This window comes from Leucoraja erinacea, chromosome 7, assembly GCF_028641065.1.
Source record: "Leucoraja erinacea ecotype New England chromosome 7, Leri_hhj_1, whole genome shotgun sequence".
Lineage (NCBI taxonomy): Eukaryota > Metazoa > Chordata > Chondrichthyes > Rajiformes > Rajidae > Leucoraja > Leucoraja erinaceus.
The window spans coordinates 23,696,068-23,718,091 of NC_073383.1; the positions used below are offsets into that span (position 1 = coordinate 23,696,068).

Sequence of the window (22,024 nt, forward strand, 5' to 3'; positions counted from 1 at the left end):
TTGTTGCCTTACAGCGCCAGAGACCCATGTTCAATCCTGACGGTGGGTGCTGTCTGTACGGAGTTTGTACCTTCTTCCCATGATCGTGTGGGTTTTCTCCAGGTGCTTCAGTTTCCTCCCACACTCCAAGGACATATAAGTTTGTAGGTTAATTGGCTTCAGTAAAAATTGTAAATTGTCCCTAGATAGTGCTAATGTATGGGGATCACTGGTCGACGTGGACTCGGTGGGTCAAAGGGCCTGCCTCCTTGCGGTATCACTAAACTAAATTAAGCTAGACATTCCTGTGTATGTACCTTAAACAATGTGATAAGTATAATGACTACCACATAATCTTTGATATTTAAAATTAGGACTTTAATGTTGCCAATGTTAAAATGAATTATTTTTATCCTCAATTCTAGTTTCAAAGTAAATAAAATAGTTATTCCACAATGGGTTTTAAAAAAATAATTCTTAACCTTAAATCAAAATTCAATTGTACTGAGAGTTTGTAAACATTTTCAGTTTATGGACAAAACTAAATCATAAAGGTTTGGATTATTGAAGGATTTCTAAAGGGCCTGTCCCACTTGGACGACCTAATCCACGAGTTTAGAAGACGCTAGACGAGTTGAAAAACATGTCAAGGTCTTGTTGACTCGCCAAAGCATTTTTTTCTCCGGCCAGTTACCGACCCACGACTATCTACGACTATCTACGACTACCATCACCACCTACTACGACCTACCTATGAGTAAAAAGTATCAATTTTTTCAATGCCAACCTTTTTTTTTTTACTCGTGGACATTTATATTTCAGGCTGGAAAAAACGGCACGACCAACTTGAGGTCACGAGTACGCGGAGACCACTCACGAGCACGAGGAAGAGTTACGAAGCCCCCCTATGACCTCCTACGGCCTTGAGGCGACCATTCTGCGAGTATGAGTCAGGGGCAAACTCGGCAGAGGTCACCAATTTGGTTGTGAAAGTGGGACAGAGGCTTTAAACAAACTTTCCAAGTGATAAATAATTAGGAAAATAAACTTACTTTTGCTTTACTAGTTTCTCCAGTTCTTGGAGTTGTTCCTTTAAAGCAGGAATCATTCGCGAATCATCAGACACAGATACATAGAACTCCTGCAAAAATCTGAGAATTAATCATCTGTACATTCCAAATTGTCAAATCAATTTTGATTATTTTCAGTTTTAATAAAATCACTGAATAGTGAAAAGAGATCTTATTCCATGTTATTGACAGCAGAGGTTGGTTTATTTCAGAATCATTGTATGTATCATTTGTATTCATTTGATTTTTATGGAAAGATTTTATGGAAAAATAAAAAAATTGAATTCAAAGAATGTCACTTCCAGTTACTTCTTTAAACTACAACCTAATTCAAAATGATGGATGTATATAGTATACCTGTATATTCTCTGTATTGTGAAAGAAAAATAATGATGCTCAAATGTTAACAGAATGAAAACTTTAAAAAATGTGTCCTCAGTTTCACTTGTATACTAGCTATTTCATTCCCTGCATTAGCAATCACTTTATAAAATTATGACAGAATATTACTTCTCATTTATCACATTGTTAAGCCATTTGTTGTCCGATATTACCATAACAAGTCATTAAACATAACCACACAAAGAACATTCATTGGATGTGCTCCAAAATGCAAAGTCTTGAAATACAGTCCAGACTTCATGGTTTCTTGATTAATTAATAGACAATACTGTGTCTACAACATAGCTTTTTATAAACTTAGTTAATGAGCATGTGATCTGTGAAACAAACCTGTTCCACAGATGACACTTGTGCACCATCTAGTGTTTGACTGGGTAGTTCTTGTTGAACTGCATTCATTCCCTACAATTATGTTTTAAATATCCATGCCTACTTTTTCACACTCACTAAACAAAACAGCAGCATCTATAAAAGCATGCAGAGTAAATGCAAGTAAAACAATATTTACAGTTTCAATACAAGGGTTCCAAATGAAACGTCACCTATCCAAGTTTTCCAGGGATGCTGTCTGACCCGCTGAGTTACTCCAGCATTTTGTGATCTTCAATATACTAAAGTTTACTATTGACTTAATTACTATTGGCTAGTCCATTACCACGATGGCGATTTCACATTCACTTCACTATTTATAGAAACCAAAGTTTATACGAGTTGGATTATAAAAAAAACAAAATTTACAAAATTAAAATAATTTTATAGCTTAAGCTTTGTTCATGTTTGGTGTCTGGCAGAATATTAATTGTTTAGAAACAGTGATATTGCCAATCGCCTTTTCTAATAAAGAAAAGAATAAAGTGGTTCCCAGGGAATGAAAAGTTCAAAGATAAACCAAAAAGGGCAAATTATTCCACCAAAGTACAAAATGCATTTATCGAAGATTATAGAAAAAGCATTTTATATTCCTTGCTTGGAATCATATGTAATAGCTGCCATATCTTAATAGTATTGTATCTAATATAATCTAGAGGTGTGCGTTTTCATACTTCTGCATCACTTCCCTGATGGGAGAGGGAAGAAGAGGGAGTGACTAGGGCGAGACTCATCCTCGACTATGCTGAAAATGTTGATTGCAGATTATGTTGAAAAGGGGATACCTAACTACTTGTTTTACCTGCATACTAATCTTTTGCGAATCGTGTACTAGGATATTTATGGGCCTGTCCCACTTTAGGCGACTGCAGGAGACTATGCAGTCGCCACATGGTCGCAGGTGGTTGCCGGGGACTCGCCTTCATGGTCGTGAGGAGTTTACACATTCTGGGAACTAGTCGCAGCCTCATGGGCACCGTGAATTTTTCAACATGTTGAAAAATTATCGGCGACCAGAATGAAGCCGCCATGGAGAGTAGCGAGAATTCTCGAGCCGTAGGTGGGTCGCCAGGAGGTCGAAGGTTCTCGGGTGTTCTCGTAGGTTGTAGCCGGTGCTGACTGGTGAATTTCATTGGCTCATTGGGGAAAAAAAAGGTAAACAGTAGTTTTCAGAACCAAGGATAACCAACCGGTAATGTTAAATGTCCGCCGAACTTCACAGCCGTGTATCTCTGGCTTCTTAAAAGTTGTCTCCATTCTTTCACTCCCCTCTTTTAAAGGACTTACCGTACACTGTGCTTTAGCCATCTTTTTACAGCGCCAACCTTCCTGTTCATCGCGGTATGTATCTGTTTCACCTTGGCTTTACACCGTGTTAATATTTTAGACAGCGCTCCCCCCGCTTGCCCTGTCCCCCTCCTGCATAATGGGCTGGTGAAGGGAAGCGGGGTGTGTGTGTGTGTGTGTGTGTGTGTGTGTGTGTGTGTGTGTGTGTGTGTGTGTGTGTGTGTGTGTGCTGACAGTCGCATTCCAGTTGCCGGATTTTCAGGTGACTACTGGCAACTTGGCAGTCCGCTGAAAAATCGCCTAAGTGGGACAGGCCCATTAAATACCTCTACAACGTTCAGCATTTAGACATATTCTTTTTTATTTATCCTGCCAAAACGGACAATTTCCCAGACTATACTCCACGCGCTCACTTACTTCACTTATCTATATCCTTTTGTAACATTCTTATATCTTCATAACTAACTCCTTTACTTATCGTTGTGTCATCATCAAATTTAGTAACCATATCTTCAGTCCCTTCATCTAATGCACTTTTATAACTTTTAAAATGTTAAAGTCCCATTACAGAACCCTGTGATGCACTACCCATTATATCTTGCCAAGCAAAGAAATAGGACCCACTTATGCATGCTCTTCATTTCCTATTAGCTAGCCAATCTTCTATCAACACTAAGGTGCACCTGAGCTACTACTTTCCACTATAACCTTTGCAGCATGTCATGAACTGCCTTCTGGAGAAAAAAAAGTGCACTATATCGAATGGTCCACTCTTATCCATAACACACATTACTTATTTAACAAAAACTATTACTTGGTGTTCATATAGATTTGACACTAGCACACATCAAGAGTAGTCACTTTAAATATAAGGCTGGTAATAGACTCAAACATTATTTCATATAGAGTCTTTTATTGACATTAATCTGGTCCTTTAAGTAATAAGCCATTAATGAAGGGGACAATTTAGCAATAAGTTGAAAATGACCCAGTGAACTCAGTGAATGCAACTTACTTTACAAATATAAATATAGGAAATATGTCCTAAACAATTTACAATTTACCAAAATAATGGAAAAACAATTTGAAATTCCTAATGTGTTTTGTTTACTTTAAAGATACAGCTTGGAACAGGACCTTCGGCCTACCAAGTCCATGTGAACCATTGATCATCTCCACACAAATAGCACCTGAGGTGAGGATTGAACCAGGGTCTCTGGCACTGCGAGGCAGCAGCTCTATCAGCTGTGCCACCGTGCCATCCTGAATAATGTGAATAAATGTTATCAGAAAATATTATATATCCATTTCAGCAATTGAACGCTATGATAAACACTGTATTTTGGCTGCATCACTCACTTCTAGAAATGCTACAGCAGTTTCTTCTTCTTGTAATAATTCTGCATATACATTTGTCCAGTGCAGGACAAGACGGATGACACGTCTCTTGTTATTGAGAGCGTAGTCCATTTTCTCCTGCTCTGTGCCCTGCGATGCATCTGAATGGTAGGTACACATAGGTTAAGGAAACTTATAACAAAATGTTTGTAAAACCAAACGTTTCCCTCGTTAATTGCTTCTGTCTCCGATTCACAATGTATCTAATATTCCTTTGTGAACTATCATTGCCATAACTCCAAAGGCTTTTCAAAGAATTGAATTCTGGATATTAGAAACAGAATTATATAATTACTTTTCTGTCCAAAATAAAAATAACATCCATGACATAGGGTAATGACACGGATGAATAGGTAATCCTATTCAAAGATAATGCTCTATATCGGTACAGCATCAAAGATTTGTTTTTGATTGCCGGGCAAGACATCAAATTGCAATGCCCTATCAGATATATATTTAACTATTCCCAAGCTTTAACCAGTTCCGTGGAACAAAAGCTCATTTCTGATCTCAAGTTAGAATACAAGCTCAAGAGACTGGAGATTAGTCTGAAGAAGAGTCTCAATCCGAAACGTCGCCCATTCCTTCTCTCCAGAGACACTGCCTTACCCGCTGAGTTACTCCAGCATTTTGTAACTACCTTAGACTGGAGATCTACATTGTTCCATTGTGGAATAGGTTAATACTAGTTCCAACCTATTTTTGGCACTACATTTATGCCGAGAGCTCGCATATAATTGTCAGAATCAAAAACTCATACAGATATTTTGTGTACAGTGCTCACCTGTAATTCTCATTCTGTTTTGCAGATTTAATGTCTCAATCAGGCATTTGAGTAATAACCATGTTTATCATCTATATATATATATAGTTTTCCAAAAGTACTCTAACTGGAACAATTTGTATTATAATCCATGTAGCAGTACCTGAAGAACTGTATACATTTATTACAAACAAAAAAAGGATATTGAGCCATGAGAGTTGAGAAAAGCTGGCTGTGTTGCATAAAAGCGCAGTTCATCAGAACAAAGTCATCAATGAATGGATCTGTTAAAATAACTGTAAACAAGAATTGTATCATTTCTACATTTGAACAAAAATATAGAATCATTTGTAGTTAAGATGGCAAATATCATATTCACCCTGAAAATGTAAAAATGTATGAAATACAGTAAAAGGTTTTTAAAAAAAAAAATAAATTGCTACAGAAATACTGGATTAAAGAAAATTCATTTGCGCCCAATGATTGGGCGTAAGAACAGGCAACCTGTAAAATTCAGACATGCTCTGCATTGTCTGTCCCCATTTCCTCATGATACCTTGCCAATGGAAAACTAGATCAATCACATTCTGACAGTGTCCTCGGATACATCTGCTCAGGCCTGGGAGCGTTAAATACCTTCATAAGCTTTAGGACATTCAGCAATTCGACTATAATATGGACTATCCTCAAGACATCTCCATTAACTGCCCCATCTCTTTTTCCACGGTAAAAAACAGGAGAAATACTCAGAGGACCTTGCGCATCATCAGAGGCTCCACACAGAGATGATTGGATTGGTTCCTTAGGGGCTATATTCTCTCTCTGGTTACCCTCTTTCCCTTAATGTACTTTAAAAAATCTTTTTGGATTTTCTCTAACATTATCTGCCAGAGCCATCTCCTGCCCCATTTTTGCCTTCCTCATTTCCTTTTTAAGTACCATAAAATCCTCCAGGGATACACTTGATCACAGATGCCAATACCTGTCCCATGTTTCTTTCTTTTTCCTGCCCAGAGCCTCAATTTCTCCCACCATCCAAGTTTCCTTATTCCAACATGCCTTGCCATTCACTCTAACTGGAACGCACATACCTTGCGCTCCTGTCATCATACTTTTAAAAGAGTCCCACTTTCCGGAAGTTACTTTGCCTGCAAATAGCCTACTCCAATCAACTTTAGCAAATTCCTGTCAAATACCATCAAAGTTGGCCTTGCCCCAATTCAGAATTTTAACTTGGGGGTCCACCCTGTCTTTATCGATAACTATTTTAATGTTAATAGAACAGTCGTCGCCAGTCCCAAAAGGCTCATCCACGGACACTTCAGTTGCCTGGCATTCCCAATTTCCTTAGTGTAGATCAAGCTTTACTCTCTCTCCTGTTTGGGGCTTTACATATTGCCTGAGAAAGCTTTTCTGCACCTATTTTACCAATTCCTGATCGTTCCAGTTTATATTGTAAAAGTTAATATCCCTTACTATGACATTATCTCCTGGCATATTTGTTCTTCTAATTCCCGTTGACTATTTGGGGACCTGTGTACACTCTCAGTAAGGCGATCATCCCCTTTTTATTTCTCAATTCCACCCATGCAGCCTCACTCAACGAACCATCAGTAATGTCATCTTGGCTACTGGTGTGACATTTCCCTTAATCAATAAAGTGATAGCCTTTCCTCCTTTTACCCTCACCTCTATATTTCCTGTACCACCTGCACCCTGGAACATTACGTTGTCAGTCCTGTCCCTCTCTTAGCCAAGTGTCTGTAACCACTACAACATCCCAGTCACATGTACCTATCCATGCCCTGAGTTCACCCGCCTTACTAGTCAGGCCTCTCATACTAAAATAAATGTAATTCAATCCAACTGTACTTCCTTGCTCCCTGCCATGCTCCTGCCTATTCTCTCCACTGAACTCTTTCATCACCATCCATGCCAACTTCCAGTCCTCACCTGCCTCAGTCCTACAGTTGATCCTGCCCCACTGCCAATCTAATTTAAACCTACCCCTGTAGCACTAACAAATCTGCCTGCCAGGATATTGGTTCCCCTTCAGTTCAGATGACACCCATACCTCTTGTATAGGTCGCCTCTGCCCCAGAAGAGATCCCAATGGTCCAAAAATCTGAATCCCTGCACCAATGTCTCAGAAATACATTCATCTGTCCTATATTCCTCTTCCTACCCTTTCTTTAAAACCAAAAATAAAATATAATTTGTATTTCTGATCTGTTTATATTTTATTACTAATTTTATAAAACATTCTTGTTTGAAACGTCTTGAAATATTTCTTCATAAGTTTAGATTTTTAAAGGAATAAAAAAGTTTGACAAATTTTTATATTTTCCACATTTTCCGTCAAAGTTGAAAACTGAGACATTTCCATTAATAAATGTGCTCTAACAGCAGAGATTGTATCAAGTGAGCAAACTTGATATGATTCTGGATAGAGAAACCTATCAGCATCCTTGTCCCCGGCACTCAGAACATGGGAATCAGGATTTAGATGCTCACTGACTGATGATGGACAGAATGGATCAATCAGACTTGCATTCATTGGTTTATAAGAAAATTAGGTCGTTCTGCCCATCAAATCTGCTGTATCATTCGATCATGGCTGAACTATTTTTCCCTCTCGACCTCATTCTCCTGCCTTCTCCCCCTAACCCTTGACACCATTTAACTAATCAAACTCAAAGACGTTTCGGTTTGCGGGTTAATTGGCATTGGTAAAAATGTCCCCTAATGTGTAGGGAGTGGATATGAAAGTGGGGTAACATAGAACTAGAGTGAATGGATGATCAATGGTAGGCATGGGCTCGGTGGGCTGAAGGGCCTATTTCCATGCTGTATCTATCAATCAAGTCAATTAAATCAAGAAGAAAATAGTTAGAGTCTTTACCCCGAGTTAGAACCTCTCTTGTCTCTTGAAACAGATGATGCTACTCCAAAGACTCGAGTATAATCTAGGCCAACCCCCCAGTACGGGGAAGGCCCAACTCTTGTGCATGTTCTGAGCACCACACACTTTTGTTCAAGAATGCAAAAAGGTTGAGGAATGTTTACTGAGACACAGGAACAACTTGAATAAAACACAAAGTGCTGGAAGAACTCAATAGGCCAGGCAGCATCTGTAGAGGGAAATGGACAGAGGATACCTCGAGTTGTGACCCTAATCCAGACCGACCTTGTTCAGACTGAAGAACGGTGCCAACCAAAAACATCATCTGCCCACATCCCTCCACAGATGCTGCCCAATCCACTGAATTACTAATGGAGCTTGTGTTTTACATTGTGAATCTACAGTTTGGTTGGAGGCTATTCAGACCATCGCTTCCAATTTGGCTTTGGGCTACTCAGCCTTGCCTACAATCCAATGCTTAGTCAATGGCCAAGCAGGTTGCTAGGTGGTCTTCCAGGGATATTTTAAGAGGTGTTAAATGTTGCTGTTTTCATCACCTGATCAGGCAGCTGTTCAAGACCCAGATCACCATCAAGTTGAAAACATGGACGATTCACTTCAAACCCCTAAATGTCCCTGGTTACTACCTTTGCTGAGGGAAATGCTCTCTTCCTTTCCATTCTCTCTTAACTCCTCTTAATTTGGCAGACTTCTGGAAAGTATTTGAGTATATATCCAAAATATATAAATACAGAACACTCTGTCTACATTTTTTTATATGTTATTTCATAACCTCATTGTGCGGAGCAAGTTTTTTTATTTGCACAGTGTGCCCCAGGGGTGGTGTTGGAGGCATTGTCTTGTGTACCAACGATGGAACGATGAAATTCTTACATGCTGCAGCTTAACAGGCCTGTTATCATGTGATAACAAATTTCACACGAAAGGGTTTTTCAATAGGCACATGGAAATGCAGGGAATGGTGGGATATGGATTACATGTAGGCAGAGGAGATTAGTTTATCTTGGCATCATGTTCGGCACAGACATTTTGGGCTGAAGGGCCATTCAATTGTAAACTGGAAATAAATCAGTCATAGAGTTTTTTTAAATGGAAATTTCTAACATTTGTTCCAATGACAAAAGGGTCTTAAACTGTGGCAATTCCCTACAGAATGAATAGTAATTTTTCTCTAAAAAAAATTAATTGATTTACTTATTGATAGCAAAGAACTTGCCTGCGAGTGTGTACCAAACTACTGGAGGAAGGAGTTATACTTTATATCTCACTATTTTTAGATTTTATACTGATTTATGTTGAAACGTTAATATATCTGGTTCTATTATGTTAAAATAATTTTAGTGAACTTAATTTATGTACAGAATGACATAAAAAGCAACATTTAAAAGTTTAATTTGTAAAGTTATAGAAATTTACATTGGTTCATTTTTTGCTCTTAACTACATCCTTAATTTATGAGGTTCATTCAGTAGTTTGATAACACCAGGGAAGAAGCTGTTCCTGGATCTGGTGGTATGTGCTTTCAAGCTTTTGTACCTTCTGCTCGATGAGAGAGGTGAGTTCACAGGAAACACATGTTGGCAGATGTTTGCACAAGTATCTCGGCCTGTTATACCCACACACAGAACTAATGACAAAACCATGTGAGCATGCCCAGAGGGCCAGATATGGGCCACAGGGTGGCACAGCTAATAAAGCTGCTCCCTCAGAAAACTGAGAGGTGATCTTAGGATAGGACAGGACAGGTTAGATACAGTGTGTTCCAGACTTCCGATGAGTTCAGGGCTACTTGTCACAATCTACAGATAGAAGGCAAGTCATTTGAGACTGAGATGAGGAGAGATTGGTGAACCTCCAGCATAGAAAGCAATTTAACTCAAATCATTGAGTGTATTTGAGGAGTCAGATATAGTTATTTGGGCTCAACATGGGAAAAAGCTGGAACACGCTGGAATGTGGATGATCAACTGTGATCATATTGAGTGCAGGAACAACCTTAAAGGGTAAAATGGTCTTTTGCTGCTCCTATTTCCTATGTTTGTATGACAGAACATCCAGGTTATGTGGCCAAATCCTAGTGCTGCTCTTTTGTTTTGGAAATAAAAATACTTTCAACAGATTGTCACAGTAGTGCAGCGGTAGAGTTGCTGCCTTACAGCGGCAGAAACCCGGATTCAATCCTGACTGCGGCTGCTGTCTGTATGGAGTTTGTATGTTCACCCCGTGTCCTGCATGGGTTTTCTCCAGGTGCTCCAGTTTCCTTGCACACTCCAAAGATGTACAGGTTTGTAGACTAATTGGCTTGGTAAAATTGTAAATTGTCCCTATTGTGTGTAGGATAGTGTTAGTGTGGGAATTGCTGATCGGCGCAGACTTGATGGCCGAAGGCCCTGTTTCTGCGCTGTATCTTTAAACTAAACTAAACAAAAATATCTAAACCTCGATGCTAACATACAAAGTTTACAAAGTAATTGAGGTATATGAAACACATCAGTTGGACAAAAGGAATCCATTACCTAAATGAAACTTCTGTAATTATGAACATAAAATGGACATAAATCAGAAATCCTGACGTGTAAGAAGGAACTGAAAGTAAGCATGCAGATGCAGGCTGTGAAGAAAGCTAATGGCATGTTGGCCTTCATAACAAGAGGAATTGAGTAAAGGAGCAAAGAGGTCCTTCTGCAGTTGTACAGGGCCCCAGTGAGACCACACCTGGAGTATTGTGTGCAGTTTTGGTCTCCAGATTTGAGGAAGGACTTTCTTGCTATTGAGGGAGTGCAGCGTAGGTTCACGAGGTTCATGCAGGACTGTCATATGTTGATAGAATGGAGCAGCTGGGCTTGTATACTTTGGAATTTAGAAGGATGAGAGGGAATCTTATGAAACATACAAGATTATTAAGGGATTGGACTCGTTAGAGGCAGGAAACATGGTCCCAATGTTGGGGGAACCAGGGGCCACAGTTTAAGAATAAGGGGTAGGGCATTTAGAACGGAGATGAAGAAAAACTTTTTCACCCAGAGAGTTGTGAATCTGTGGAATTTTCTGCCTCTGAAGGCCGTGGAGGCCTATTCTCTGGATGCTTTCAAGAGAGAGTTAGATAGAGGTCTTAAAGATAGCGGAATCAGGGGATACGGTGAGAAGGCAGGAACGGAGTACTGATTGTGGATGATCAGCATGATCATATTAAATGGCGGTGCTGGCTTGAGGAGTCGAATGGCATATTCCTGCACCTATTATCTATTGTCTAACTGCAGATGCTGGCTTAAACCGAAGATAGACACAAAAAGCTGGAATAACTCAGCAGGACAGGCAGCATCTCTGGAGAGAAGGAATGGGTGACGTTTCGGGTCAAGACCCTTCTTCAGTCTGATGCTGCCTGTCCCGCTGAGTTACTCCAGCTAATCCTGACCAGATCTTTGATTAAGATGATATAGAAACACAGTAACTTGTTAACTGAAAGATGAATTTGTTAACGACTAAACCTGTTGTTTCATTGGCAGGCAAATCCAAGCGTATAGTTTCCAGAAAGTGTTCTAATATTTTTTCAGGAGTGCCTGACTTCACAGTGTATCTGGGGGAATGAAAAGGTAATTTGGTTAATAGCAGAACACGTAGTTTAACTTACAACACATTTCCTAAATATTATCACCTTAAAATGACACAATGGATTATCAAGATAATTAATACATTAAAATCTAATGTTAACTTGGAAAGTAATTATCCAAATTGAATTTGTTAGTTCAGTAAACCTAGTTAGCGCATCATGACTTCAAAAGCAGTGGCAAATTCAAAATATTGATTGGAAAATTCTGGTTTAGGCAAAACGAACATGGTGGTAAATTCAACACAATATTTTAATCCCCTTTAATGGATTTCTAATCCTCTGCTATAATATACTATGCTTTTCACTCAGGAAGACAATAATCATTTATAATTTAAGCTCTGCAGTGAATATTTTGTGGTAAATTGATAAGAAAATTGACGTTTCTATGCAGCAGTTACACTACTATCACTATACCATTTCCACTCCCTTCCATTGAATCTGCAATGTTGAAACCTTCATCCTACTGATTCTCCAAACAACTGAGCCATATCAATGACCACATTAGTCTTCAAGAACATAGGATGTGACACAAAGGTAAACCTACTTGTGTTGTGTTTGTGCACATCCCTGGCTGGAAGTCCTGCTACCCATTGGGATCTTCTCCAAAACCAATACATCTTTTCCATGTTCTTTAAGTCTGACTGTGTTGGCCTCAACATCCTAACATGTGTGAAGGTTATGGTAAAGGCAGGGGTAAGCGGAGCAAGGGAAGAAGGAAAAGTAAACACAAATGTTAAAAATTAAACCACGCTTTTCAAATGAATAATTTGTGATCAATTTGAGCCTTTGAATATTTTTAACATTGGATGCTACTCGTCACTCAGCATCATTTTCAGTCAGAGACAAATTTTTATATAGACACTAGACCAAGTGGGACCCGTCCCCCAACGTGGGGGGGGCGCAGCGTTGGCGCTCACCCTGGAGACAGGCGCCCCGCGGAGCCAATTACGGAGCACAAGGAAAATTCTGGAATTTACCAAGGCAATTAATCGTCCCCACGTGGGGGGCGATCACCTCCCCCCATCACCTTCCCCCGTGCAAAAACTTTATATTCTGTACAGAGGAGAGAGACCAGGTGGCAGTTCTTCAGCAGGCAGAGTTCGCCCTTCTTGGGCAGCAGGACAACAACTGCCCTACGCCTCGAGAGGGGCATCTCCCTGGTCGCCAGGCTCTCCTCCAGGACCTTCATGTAGTCACCCCCCAGGACATCCCAGAATGCTCTAACAAACTACCGTCAGCCCATCCAGCCCTGGGGACTTGCCTCTCCTGAGCTGGTGCAAGGCACCAGTCAACTCCTCCAATGATAAAGGGTCATCAAGGAGTTCAAACACCTCTCTATCTACAGTCGGTAGATCCTCCCACAGGACCCGCTGAGCCTCCCCACTGAATCCATCTGCGGAGAACAGAGACCCACAAAAGGACCGAACTGAAGCACTGATCCTCTCTGGATCTGTGCCAGAGGAGCCATCATCCGCTAGCAGCTCAACCCCTACCACTGCCAAGGTGGAGGGGAGGGACACATGGGTTCACTTTCACCACTGTAAGATTATCTGTATGGTGCCTGAGACCTAAAACAATAACTTCTTTATCACAGGATAATCCCAGGATAAATCACGATGAACATCCCGTTGTTGTTCGCCTATCTTGGGACATAGATAGCCATCGGGTCTGCAAAAAACAGAGTATGCCGATGTAATCTATCACCTATGTGAAGGAGATGCACTGCAATGTGATGGTGATAGCAAGGAAGGAGAATCACAATTGCCATGTTACCATGCTCCTTGTAAATTTGATTCTGCATGTCAAAAGGATGGAGTAAAAGTCCCAGTGCCTATTTAAATGAAGGGATTACAAGTAGCATTAGCAGATTTGCAGACGACACAGTGCTAGGTGGCAGTGTGAACTGTGAAGAGGATGCTATGAGAATGCAGGTGGACTTGGATAGATTGGGTGAATGGGCAGATGCATGGCAGATACAGTATAATGTAGATAAATGTGAGGTTATTCACTTTGGTGGCAAGAACAGGAAGGTAAATTATTATCTGAATGGTGTCAGATTAGGAAAAGGGAGGTGGAACGGAACCTGGGGGTAATTGTACATCAGTCACTGAAAGTAAGCATGCAGGTACAGCAGGCAGTAAAGAAAGCTAATGGCATGTTGACCTTCATTGCGAGAGGATTTGAGTTTAGAAGTTGTATAAGGCCCTAGTGGGACCACACTTGGAGTATTGTGTGCAGTTTTGGAGAGCTGGGTTGTATATTATGGAGTTTAGAAGGATGAGAGGGAATCTTATTGAAACATATAGGATTGTTTGGACACGCAGGAACGGGGTACTAATTGTGGATGATCAGCCATGATTACATTGAATGGCAGTGCTAATAAGAGAACAGTTGGATAATATGAAGGAAGCAAGAGACTGGGGTAATTGGGGCTTCGGAAGTTGGTCAGACTGGCTAATCAACATGGCTATGTACCTAGCTATTGTGATTATTTGTATTTTTGTAGGATTAGCAGTTGTAAAATGTGTATTGGGAAGAATGCAGACAGCACTGGAAGGCATCGGTGCTCCAAGAATGTTATTGGTAGAACAGGATGAAGTATGTGGTGAAGAAAGACTCAGTACGTTGACAGGGTTCAGGAAGAGTTTGAACGACTGAGAAGGATAGAAATAAGTAGGAACATGGGGAGTTATCATAAAATGATAAAAGATTGGAATGAGAATATGCAGAACTGGGGATACTCTAGGATTAAAGGGTTAAGTATTCTGTTTTTGAAGATCAGGGGCTGATTGGTCAGATTTCATTTTTCTTACTGTGACATCATCATTCTTGTAAAACATGTGATGTTCGATACTTTAGTGATTGGTTAGGATGTATTATGCTGCGTATGATTGTAATTGGGTGGAAAGATTGTCCCCACCTATATAACCATGTGATATTGTAGTGAGAGATTCTAGAAGAATTACCTCCCACTGTAAGTTACCTCACACTGTATCAAGTATATATATATGCTAATTCCTTTGTTTTGAGCACTTGTTTCTCCATGATTGTGCTGGGAGAGCTTCCCAGAGCAGGACAGAAGCAAGGCCACCTGGGTGAAATAAATGAGGTTTAAAGTATTCTAATTGGTGTTTTCACTGAACGGACTAAGAGGTAAATACCGGAATTACCAGGGGCGTACATGCTAATGAAATGTAACAGCATGCCATTCAGGCTCACGGCCAGATAGAGCAAATAGCCTGGCTCAACTTCCGGCATCTTCAGGATCTCTGGCTGGAAAGTCAAGGCCAACAGGAAAGCCACCCCTCAAATTAGTGCTGAGGTGGCTCATGTAGACCCTCCCCCTCCCACTCCAGTAGCCAGGTGGGTTAATCACTGCCAACAGTATGCGTCTCTTGCAGAAAACTCATTGCATAGTCCTCTCTGAAGACTGATAGACGATGAAATCTACGAAAGTCCCCTGTTCCGCCATTTATATTTAGGCTAGCAACTGTGATCTTCATGTTGAAAACACTAGGGTATTTTCCTCGCACTCATCGCGGGAGCCGGGCTCCTCTCTCTCTCAGGAGCTTCAAAAAGTCCCTGAACTGATGCTTAGACTAGGGAAGACCACTCTCTTTACTACCAAGAACAGTATCGAGTAACCTGATAAGACCTGGCAGATCCGTCCACCATCTTCCAGCTGACTCGATTCTGGACCTGGGACACATGTTTGTTTTCAGAAACTGCCGAATCTCCCAAATAACAGCCCCTCGAGTCACAGCATTGGAATCCAGGCAATCCGCAAACCCACTGACACCTGAAGCAACAACTTCCCCCTCACTGCGCTCAGGGTCACCGTCTGAGTTTGGAGGAATGCAGCCAGTTGCCAGCTCACTCACCCTGACTGCTGACTGCCATTTTCCAGGCTCCCACTCCCTCATCTTCACTATGGATGCCCAGTCACTCTACACCTCTATCCCCCACCAGGAGGGTCTCAAAGCCCTCCGTTTCTTCCTCGACCACAGAACCAACCAATCTCCTTCTTCTAATACTCTCCTCCGCCTAGCAGAGCTGGTCCTTACCCTCAACAACTTTTCCTTTGATTCCTCCCATTTCCTCCAAATCCAAGGCGTAGCTATGGGCACGCGTATGGGCCCCAGCTATGCCTGCCTCTTTGTGGGGTACGTCAAACAATCCCTGTTCAAGGCGTACCGTGGCCCTATCCCCGAACTCTACCTCCGCTACATTGACGACTGCATTGGTGCTACCTCCTGCACCCATACACAACTCACTGACTTCATCCATTTCACACTAATTTTGCCGGCACTCAAATTCACCTTCCATTTCCAGCATCTCTCCGCCATTTTTAGATCTTTCCATTTCCATCGCCCAACAGACCCCAACATCAGTCTACTAGAAGGGTCTCGACTCCCAAACTGGTACACTTCTTCCTTCTCTCTTCATGTATGGACTCTATCCCCCATTCCCAATTCCTCCAGCATTTTTGTCTACCTTCGATGAGGTGTTCCTGACCAGGGCATCGGAGTTCTTTCTTAAACATGGGACATCGCGTGCGTAACTTCTATGCATAGATGAGGCTGTCACCGTTTTGGCGTAGTTCCGCAGGATCACATGGGACCCCAAACAAACAAACATAGATAGAAACAGGACGAGCATTTTACTAATATATAAATGTAATTTTGCAATTTAAAATTTCAGTGGACTGAATTTAACTTGTGTTCAAAGTTTAAAGCTGAAGAATACTGCAGTCAGCTCTAAATGGTCCAATATACTCAATGGTTAATTATGTATTACACAGGTAACTTTTCCACTGGGAGTAAGCGTTTGAAAGTTCTGTCATCCTTTAAAAAGGCAAACTTTGCAAATAGAGCACTGGATAAATGAATGGGACCAAAGGCAATAAATCCCCAGGATGTGATGACCTGGATCTAATTTTTGAAGGCGGTGGTGATCGATAATGGTAGATACACTGGTTGTCACCTCAATAATTCTACAGATCCCAGACCGATTCCTTGAGAATGTAGTTGAACAAATGTAATGCTACTTTGTAAGAAAATTGGGAAGAGAAAACAAGCAACTATAGATGTGATATCCAGGTGTGAGGAAAATGCTGGAATTAAAAGTTAAGAATATCATAACAGCATCCTTACGTTGAGTCAACGTAGATTTATGAAAGAGAAATTATGTTTTTTTTTTTGCAATTGCAACTAGCTGTAGAAAAGGGCAAAATTGTTAATGTGTTGTTTTGAACTTTCAGAAGGTTGCTGATCAGATACAATGACAAAACAAAATTAGAGCATATGGCACTGGGAGCAATACAGACTGAGGTTTGGTTAACAGACAGTAATCAGAGAGAGTTGGAATAAGCAGGATATTTTGCATTGGATAGTTAATATCCAGCATTGTGCCTCAGGGATCAGCACTGGGAGACCAGCTGTTCACAACCCATATCGCTGTTTTGGTAATCATGCTGATGATCGTAAACTATTCTTCAACCAAAAAAGCACTTACTCGTAGGATTCTGTTGAAATCTTCTTTATCAACCCTGAGAAAATGACAGTTATCTTCACGAAGCACGATGGAAGCTGCTCTCGGAGCATCATTCACCAGTGCTAATTTTCCAAAATCATCCCCTTCCTGCAATGTGCAGACTACAGAAACTGTAATATTGGACAAGATTAGTCATTTATATTAAAGCTTTGCAACCATTATCTAATAAATATATAATTAAGGTGCACATTCTATGTATATTTTCTTTTTATATCTATTAAAGGGCTCTATAAATACCCAGCCAAATATGATACAATAAACTAGGCAGGTTACATTTAAATATACATCAATATAAATTTAAAAAGATGACACAGCTACTACGCTTACTGTATACAAGATGGGCATTGTCAAGTCTGAACATGTATTTTCATTTCTAATGATGTGCGAATGATGTGTTCACTATATAGTCATGGTTAATTTTTATTTAAGTATTCTTGGAATTATAATTGTCTGAATCTTTCAAACCTTCCACAAAAGATAGTAAGTTGCAAGTTGTACCTTGCCATAGATAACAACATTCACGGAGCCCTTGAGGATAATGTACCATGAAGTGCCCTCTTCTCCTTGATTGAACACTGCAAGGATGAAAACAAGAATCATCTAATTTCAAATGCATAAAATTCATTAAATATTTGAACAGCAGAAGCAGTTTGTTTTTAAACTTCATTAGAAATGCATAAAATTGAGCATTTGTTCTCTTTACAGTGTGTAGAAACATATTACTTTACTAATAGCGAGTGTAAAGTCTCTGATTCAAGACCTGTAGATATAAAGTTTTTGGTAAACCAGGCTGATGATCGTAAACATTTTTACTGACGTTACTCGTAGGATTCTGAAGAAATCTTCAAAAACAGGAAAGCAGACAGTTATCTTATCGAAACGGTGGCCGAGCTGGAAAGGGGGAGATGCATTCACCAGACCTAATTTTCAAAATCATCCCAGTCATTGAAGGTACTACCATGCATATTGGCAAGATTAGGCATTTAAATTAAAGCGAATGGTATGTTAGCTTTCATTGCAAAAGGATTTGAGTATACATTCTAGAGAGGTTCTTTTGCATCCATTAAAGGGCTCTATAAATGAGAGCCACATATGATGGAGTATTGCGTACATTTTTGGTCTCAATAAATCTTAAAAAGAAGGACAGCTACTGCCATAGGGAGTGCAGATGGGCATTGCCAGCTGACTGATTCATTTCTGGGATGTCAGAATGATGTGTTCACTATGAAGTCATGGTTGGATAGACTTGGTTTATATCTCTAGAATTATAATTGTCTGAATCTTTAGAAACCTTCCACAAAAGATAGTGAGGGGTTGGAAGTTGCTACCTTGCATAGAAGATTGTTTCCGGAGCCCTTGAGGAGTAATGTACCATGAAGGGGTCACAGCTTAAGGATCCTTGATTGAACACTTAAACCGAGAACAAGAATCATCTTTTTTCAAATGCATAAGAGTCATTAAATATTGGAACTCTCTGCCACAGAGGGTGTTTTTAAACTTCATTAGAAATGCATAAAATTGAGCATTTGTTCTCTTTACAGTGTGTAGAAACTTATATTACTTTACTAATAGCGAGTGTAAAGTCTCTGATTCAAGACCTGTAGATATAAAGTTAATTTTAAACCAGGCTTAATTTATATTTTTACTGACGTTAGTTATGGAAGAAGATATAGCATATAGTGCAGCTTTTGTACCAAGTAGTTAATATTGCTTTTATCTTTGCAAATCAAAAATTGCAGAAATAAATATTTGTTTCCACTACAATTATTTTGCATTAAACATCGATATATGGCATTAATACTTTTCAGAAATCCATGTTGGATTAATATAATTTTTCAAATTTGTTTATAGAATGTGACAATTTTCGACCTTGACCACTAATGCTGTCTGTCTGGTGTTTGAACATTCTCCCTGTAATTAGGTTAATTGGATACTGTAAATTGCCACTATCGTCTCCTCCAACAAAGATGCTGAGCATTCCACCCATAGATGCCTGCTGTGCTTCCCATGGTCAGCTCAATTAGTCATTTGCACCCAAACCAAACATTTGTGGGCAGTGAATAAGATCCAGCACAACTCAGCTAAATGGATTGATACTTCAAAGAACTCTGAGCCTAATTTAGTCATCCCCTTTGGTTTACTACTTTTTGAGCTCAGTCAAGGCAAGTAAAATAGCTTTTGTTTTTACTTTCAATTTTAACAATTCCAACTAAAATCTTTTCAAATCCTTTAGATTAATTCCGTACTTACAAACTGTCCCTGCTTTGGCATGAGATTCAAAGACCAAAACACCAGCAAGTTCCCGTTTCACCTTGGAAAAAACAAAGAAAAAAGTTGTCTCCAAAGGCAATTTTATTAGCCTGATTTATTATAATGTCAAACGTTGATATGTTTGATCATACTTAAAATGCAAAACATTGTAAATATGGTTAAAATATAGATACAAACTAGATTAAAAATACTTGGAGATGGTATTTGCTGAAAATTTAACATAGACCTTGAGGTTTTGTTTGCACCCAGCAAGTTATTATATTGCTATGGAAGGAGAACTGGAGAGTACTTCAATAGGCTAGCATGCAACACGATTTAAGGGTTATGCTCCTATCCCACTTAGGAAACCTGAACGGAAACCTCTGGAGAGTTTGTGCCCCACCCAAGGTTCCCGGAGGTTTTTGTCAGTCGCCCTACCTGCTTCCACTATGTGTAACCTCCGGCAACCACCTGCAACCTACGGGAACCGCACGGAATCCTTGGGTGGGGCGCAAAGTCTCCAGAGGTTTCCGTTCAGGTTTCCTAAGTGGGACAGGGGCATTAGTCTGCAAGTGTACTGCAGAGAAAGGGAAAGCAGAAGTAGTCAATGAAAACTTCAAGGATATAGAAGCTGGAGCTCTGAAGCTGTATATGTTTCCAGCTTCATTTTTGAGTTGCAGTGAGAAAGATGATGTGGTGGCAATGGAGGAGAAGAATGTTCAGGCTGACAATACATCATCTTCCAAATCTCAAAAGGAGTCAAATTGCATTCTCAATTAAAACAAAATTAGTTACCAATAGGAAATCAGCCAGGTGGTGACTACCTGAAACATCCAGACAACTGTGGAAATGGACTGGAAGAAAATGTGCAGCAGCACTCTTGTTGATCTTTCTCATTTACTGTAGGTTATATTTCTGGGATATAGCACTGTTTGCAGATACAGGTTCTGAAAATGGACAATGGCTGGATTGTTGGGAATCCAAATATTAGTTCTAGTGAAGAAGGTGTAGGTTCCACTAACTGCACACTTCCTTGAAATGCAAAGATTTAAAACTTTGAATAACTGGAAGCACCCCATAAAATGTTCATTGGGGCTTGTAAAACCAGGAATGCTGCCACCTCTCCTTCACAACAAATGAAGGTAAGAGAAAAAAGACTGACTAACATGTTTTCACATATGATTGGTGACATATTGCCATGGCCACGGAAGCACAACAGTCATGGCCATGGAAACTGAACAAGATGGACAGTGACAATTGTTGCTGGGAATCTATTAACAAATTGATTTTGATCTCAAGTGCTCATGATTTGAAATGGTGGTGCTCAGCACAGGTCAAACTGACCCCAACCAAAATTAAATTGCAAGTAGCTATTTGCAAGTTGCAAGGGTAGCAAAGTGGCACAGCAATAGAGTAGCTGCCCCATGGCACCAGAGTCCTGGACTCGATCCTAACCTTGGGCGCTGTTGGTGTGGAATTTGCACATTCTCCTTGACACCATGGATTTCCTCCAACATTCCAAACACACGTGGGTTAAATTGTCCCTAGTGCATAAAGACTGGCTGCGAAAGTCTGATAACTACGGTGAACGATGGTCAGCATGGACTCCATGTGCCGCGAGGCCCGTTTCAATGCTGTACCTTTCAATCATTCAAAGTAAACCTCCAATCATGTAAATATTACACTGCAATTAAAATGGTTAGATTTAAGCTCAGAATATGAAATCAAAGAAAGGAAGCTTACTGCGGTAGAAAATTGCAATAAGGCTTTAATGTGTAACAATTCTTCATATATGATCTCTAAATCATCAACCGTCCTCTGGTTTGGCCTGTGAATTACACATAAACAATAAAAATATAAGTGTAAATGTTTCCAAAATTAAATTAGTTAATAACTATTCTTAATTCTCAGTGGAAATATTTCCCTCCTGTTCTTAACCACTCAAAACTGAAAAACCATCTGAAGAAATAAATGACTTTTGTTATTTCACCAATCTTAAATAGCATTAAAACATAAAAGCAGACCAATATGTACCTTGTTACATGATTTACTGCTGGTTACAGTAATATTTTAAATATCTATTTTTTTCTGAATTATTTAAAGTGTGTGAATATATATTTCTGATTGTAAAAATAATTGGATTAAAGATGGAAAGCTAAAGAAGAAACTCAGGTGACTATTTGGATGTCTAAATTGAGAAGCTGAACCAAACAATTACAGTTGTCCCCCCACAAGGGTCTTTTGTGGATGTCGTGTTGGATTGATTTATTATTTGGAATGATATAACTCCACCATTGTCTCCAAACATTATACAATGCACTGACCAGGATAGATTAAATTGACCAAACTTAATAAAACTTAAATCTTTTTACTTTAATTCCTAACCTACATGAGTCAAGTTGGCATAAGTTTTCCTACTC

The 22,024-nt window shown here is 39.8% G+C and overlaps 1 protein-coding gene across 1 annotated transcript in view; it reads right to left on the bottom strand.

Annotated features, from left to right (window-relative positions):
* The window catches only part of rapgef4a (Rap guanine nucleotide exchange factor 4a), a 200,261-nt gene that overhangs the window by 34,575 nt on the left and 143,662 nt on the right, over positions 1 to 22,024 (bottom strand). Inside the window, exons 10-18 of the mRNA XM_055637971.1 lie at positions 21,348 to 21,432; positions 19,605 to 19,665; positions 17,853 to 17,929; positions 17,316 to 17,462; positions 12,346 to 12,461; positions 11,680 to 11,768; positions 5,474 to 5,564; positions 4,467 to 4,617; positions 1,032 to 1,120 (exon numbers count right to left, since the gene is read on the bottom strand). Coding sequence (XP_055493946.1) covers positions 1,032 to 1,120; positions 4,467 to 4,617; positions 5,474 to 5,564; positions 11,680 to 11,768; positions 12,346 to 12,461; positions 17,316 to 17,462; positions 17,853 to 17,929; positions 19,605 to 19,665; positions 21,348 to 21,432 — 906 coding nt within the window. The remainder of the gene's footprint in view (positions 1 to 1,031; positions 1,121 to 4,466; positions 4,618 to 5,473; positions 5,565 to 11,679; positions 11,769 to 12,345; positions 12,462 to 17,315; positions 17,463 to 17,852; positions 17,930 to 19,604; positions 19,666 to 21,347; positions 21,433 to 22,024) is intronic.